Source organism: Poecilia reticulata, linkage group LG3 (assembly GCF_000633615.1).
Source record: "Poecilia reticulata strain Guanapo linkage group LG3, Guppy_female_1.0+MT, whole genome shotgun sequence".
In the NCBI taxonomy this organism is placed as follows: Eukaryota; Metazoa; Chordata; class Actinopteri; order Cyprinodontiformes; family Poeciliidae; genus Poecilia; species Poecilia reticulata.
Genome location: NC_024333.1, coordinates 13,641,233 through 13,646,269, shown reverse-complemented (window position 1 = coordinate 13,646,269; position 5,037 = coordinate 13,641,233). Strand labels below are relative to the sequence as shown.

At 39.2% G+C, this 5,037-nt stretch overlaps 1 protein-coding gene across 12 annotated transcripts in view; it reads left to right on the top strand.

The window, feature by feature from the left end:
- The window catches only part of cemip (cell migration inducing hyaluronidase 1), a 228,577-nt gene that overhangs the window by 160,263 nt on the left and 63,277 nt on the right, over positions 1 to 5,037 (top strand). For 11 of the 12 annotated variants that reach the window (XM_017303981.1, XM_017303973.1, XM_017303974.1 and 8 more), the window contains one exon: positions 1,165 to 1,293. The exons of the other annotated variant lie outside the window; for it this stretch is intronic. In XM_017303981.1, the coding sequence (XP_017159470.1) occupies positions 1,165 to 1,293 (129 nt within the window). The remainder of the gene's footprint in view (positions 1 to 1,164; positions 1,294 to 5,037) is intronic. 12 annotated transcript variants of the gene reach the window in all.

Here is a 5,037-nt window from a genome sequence, read left to right as displayed (position 1 = left end):
GATGCAGTTCATATCAAAACAGCAGCTCTGGGAAGGTATTCTGACATCCTGCAAAGAAATTCAAGCAGAAACTATCCACATACTCACAAGTTCAACATGTAACTCAGTCTGTTAAGATGTTTTTGATTGAAATAGATTTTGATTTTAGTATCTCTGATCACTTAATGCTGCACATTCAAAGAATGACCATTTGCAGTTTTTTATAATCCAGAAAATGTTTAGAAAATCTGCTGTGGATAATAATTTGGAACAGTGCATTTTGAGATTTTTGTTGGTGAAAAAAATACTGTTCTCATTGGGAGCTTTGTTCAGTCAAATTTCATTTATACTGTAATAGTTTATGGCTTGAAAATTATACTGACCATCGTCAGATTTTAAGAAAATCTGAGAAAATATCACTTGCATAATAAGTGATATTTTGTGATATCTGCTGCAGGACAGGACCAATATTACACCATTATTCCACAGTTTCAGTCTCACATAGTATCGCTACCAACATCTATTTAGCAGGTTTAGTAATAGTGTTTAAAAATAGTGTTTAAACTAAAATATTTTAAAGTAAAAAAGCCCACAAAACAACGTATTTTGTCCTGAATAACCGACAAACAATAACTTAACGACATTGCAGACGGCAAATTAAAGCCATTTATAAATATATTTACAAGCTGCCTGTCATTAAAACAAAACCATGAAGTGATACAGCAGCTTAATGAAAGCCAGGTATAAAATAAATTAAATAAAACTTACTGAAATCTGCGATGAAATAAAACGCATAAAACAAAACTTCCACAGGTAGGATGTATTTATAAGAAATCTGAGTAAGCAGTATGTGACGTAGCATCGATGTGCGCATGCGCATTACCACAAGGTAGGGTGGATTTACGGGTAGCAGATAAACAGAACACTGGCTTAAAAAAAATTAAGCGTTTTTTTTTTGTTTTTGTTTTTTAATAATTATTTTCCTAAAAACTTAAAACAAGCAACTCTTAGCCTGGTGGGGGGGACAGTAAAGCATGGTGGGCCGCCAGGCTTATCATACACTGGGGGAACCCTGTTATGTATACCTCACAGAAACAAGTTGTCTGTGCTGTTGATTGTGATTTCTGTAATATATAGAATAACCTTAACAGTATATTTTTTTTCTTTCTAAATTTGCAACCTTAGGAAACGGGTTTCTGGTTTATTTTCCATCATGTACCCACTGGCGCTTCAGAGGGTCTTTACTCTCCTGGACACACTGAACACACACCCATGGGACAGTTTACCAACAACAGAGCCCACTCCAACTACAGGGTAAGCCTGAAGAATAGACTACTGTGGGGAACAGTGATGTTAAAACTTCAATTCAAACTGGAAAATTTGCATTCCCTGTGAAAATGCAGTGTAAATGCTGTTTGCTGAATGCTTTTGGTGAAAAGTGAAAATGTGTTTGAAGGCAACTGAAGAGGGCTTGCAGAAATGTAAGCAATGGGCAGAAACACCAGACACACCATAATCCTGCAAAATGCCTAAATGGGATATTACAGTAGAAAATTGTTGTAGACAAGTAAAAACTTTTGAACAATGCAAAAATCTCACACAGAGTATTGGAAATTGGTGTAGAACAGTGCTTACAAAGCTAAACTGTAGGGGTCACAGCAGTTTATAAGGTAAAATTTGAATACAGGCTAAAAGTAGCATAAATACTAGTAATCACATCTAGGCTAGCACTTGTGTTTTGATCTACAGTAACATAGTTTATGCTGAGTTAAAAAAAAACATGCAAAAGCTAATATTAGCTAAAAAGTTGAGAATTATATTGTAATTTTCAATTCTGCCACAGGACAGCGCTGGTCTTATTGTCCTGGTATTGGAACAGCAGTAGTAGAAATAGTAGTAAAAGTAGCATTACCAGTGGAAGTAATATAGAGTGAAATAACTGCCATTGCTCCCTTAAAAGGTAGCATATAGCTGTAAAAGAGCCACGGTCTTCACAAGAAAGGTGGTAAATAGAGTGGCACTTGTGTGTGTGTGTGTGTGTGTGTGTGTGTGTGTGTGTGTGTGTGTGTGTGAATGTCAGCCCATGTTCATCTGGATGAGGGGGAGACAGGGCGACCAGCTTATTGCAGAGCTTTAACAGGCAAGACGTGTCTCCGAACAACTCTCAGTATCTCAGAAACCGTAAAACCATGGGTTTTATTTACCGACTGTTTTTATATTTTGTGTTTTCAAAATATAATATTAAAGGCACAAAATATTAAAACCAAACATGGTAAATTTGAAAAACAAAGAAAATTGTCTTAACTTTGACTGTCCCCTCTATCTCGGAAACTATAAGGGCTATTAGCATACACCAGTGGTCCCCAACCTTTTTATTACCGCGGACCGGTCAAGACTTAGAAATTTTGCTGAGGCCCGGGGGGAGGGGGAGGGTGCAGAAGCCTTATCTGCCCCAAATTGGGCATATTTTGGCATATTCAGGCATGCATGCTCAATTTGGGTTGTCTTGACCCTTTTATTGCAGCCTGTAGGGTTTTCCCTGACCGGGGAAGAGAATACGACCTTCTGAATGTGACAGGTAGCCAATCAGAAAGCGCGGTGACGTCAGAGCAGAGGGGAATCCCAAACAGCTGACATACCGTGCAGTCTGGTGGATATCAGAGATATGTGGAAATGTTTATTATTAAATCTAAAGGTCATTATTATGTTTATTCAGTTAAAAATGTTAACTACGAAAAAAAACATATTCACCTCCAAATCATAGTGCAGCAAATAGAGCAGCTGCTCCCGTCGTCTTTCATCCACCGCCTTTTCTTTTTGTTACATCTTTTATCTCTTAAAATGACTCCACAAACAATCACTATTGCTTCTACATCGTCATCCGTGTTTGGTTATTCTAAATTCCTGCTATGTTGGGGGTTTTAGCTCTGAGCTTGTTTCTCTGAAATGAGACGGTCCGATCTGGGAGTGATGAGAGACAATAACACCCGAGGTGTGTTGATTGAGCACAGCCTGCTTGGTCTCTACGTGTTAAAGCAGTTTGAAGCTTCATTGCCTCATTAGCAGCCGGTCGCCTCATGTTACGCAGAGCGGCTTGTAACATGGGTCTCACCTACCGGTCCGGGATAAATCCATTCTCCTGTCTCTTCTCTGGCCTTTTCCCCTTTGCAAAGAAACTTTCCAAAGACATCTGATCTGTTTCTTACTCATTTTGCTGCTTGTGGGCTCAATGTTGGCGCGCAGAACCGAGAGAATCCGGTTAAAGGATTTTCAAAATAAAAGATCCTCCAGACTCAAATAATACATAAAACGGAAATATTAAATTATTTCTTGCGCGGCCCAGTGCCAATTGGTCCACGACCGGTACAGCCATAACATTATGTAGCTTTATGTTATTAAAGCTAAAGTTTAATCAGTAATACTTTTATAACAAATTGATGTCAGATCATGATTTCGTGGTTAAAGGACCTTACCAAGCTCCCCCCAGAAAAGCCCCTCGAAAGTCTCACATGGCTGCATGTCTCACAAACAAAGCCTCGCGGAGCTTAGTTTCTATGTAAACATGGCATCTTTCATTTCAACTGACTCTGCAGAGTATTTCTGAGTCGATTAGTTTAGCATTTCTGCCAGATTTTCAAAAAATATCAGCCACGACAATGGACAAGGGAACCAACAAGTCCATGTCATCTTTTTTTGACGACATCAAGGTGTTTGAGCCATGCAATGCCTCCAACATTGTGCGCATCACAGCAAACTGCTACCGGTCGATGAGGAACAGAGCAGATCCTCAGACCCTCAGCATAAATATAGCTGTGGACGAGATCACTGACGTCTATTGCTCTTGCAAGGCTGGGTAAGTCGGACATTCATGGTTTTGAGGATTTCTGTTGGCAAATATGTGTATGTGCCTAGGCCTGATACACGGTACTCGGAGGCTAACATGATTAGCGTGGCTAACACAATTACAGTTTAGTAAAAAGCCTTTTCAGGTGAAATAAAATCTTTAATGTATGTCAGATATGGTACACATTGCATATTGATCTGTTCAGCTWAYGTAAGGCTGTAACTGACAGGCTTCAAGGTGTAGAAGTTGTATCTGTACTGCCATTATGCTGTACTTGGCTAAAAGGTTTTCAGAATGGATGTGTTTATTATTGACTTTCTTTTTTTCATTCACTAAACACAAAGAAAGCAAAGCTTTCTTTGTGTTTAGTGAATGAAATAATAAATAAATTAATTAAATAAATAAATAAATAATCATACTTACACCAGCAGACACTTTGTTCTTATTGATTGAGCTCCAAATGCGGTCGTGCACAAGCTTTGATCCAAGCAAGACATTCCGTTTCAGATTTTGGAAATCTGTGAATTTTAGTTCCACAAATATGATCAGGATACCCGACATCGCCTGTTCAGATAACCCACTGATAGTGGGGAACCATTTATTTCAAGTCCTTTCTGCCTGTCTGCTAGTCGACAATGTACATTAGCATGTTTACTACTGTAGCTTGTGTTTGTGAGACGGTCACGCACGTGGTAGCTGCGCTGTGACGTGAAATGGGCATTAGCCAATGAAATGCCGCCCCTGTGGTAAGGTCCATGTTAAGTTGTCTTAACTAAGACATTTTGAATAATGTCAACCAGGCACGTGCAGAGGGGGGAGCTGGGGGTGCTTGAGCACCTGCCCTTTTTGCTCTTTGCCCCAAAGTGCCCTTTTTGTAAATTATTTATTTATTTATTTTTGTATTATTTCCTAAGCCCTCTTCTGACACATAATAACATGTGCTAAAATTCTTTGCTTTTTTGTTTCTTTTTTGTACAACATAATAAGCCCTCCGGTCACCTTGTTACCTTTGACCTTTTGCCCGTGACGCATGACGCAGTTGCCTCTCGCGCAGTGAGATAAGGCGGCTAACTGGAGCTCAACGTAGCGAACGTTCCAGATCACAGATCAGTTTTTGGTGAATTATAAAAAAAACTTTTTTGGTGAATAAAGTGGAGTAACTTGCTCCTTGTCAGATGACGGAAAACGTTGAAGTATCGTTTCTGCTTCAGCTC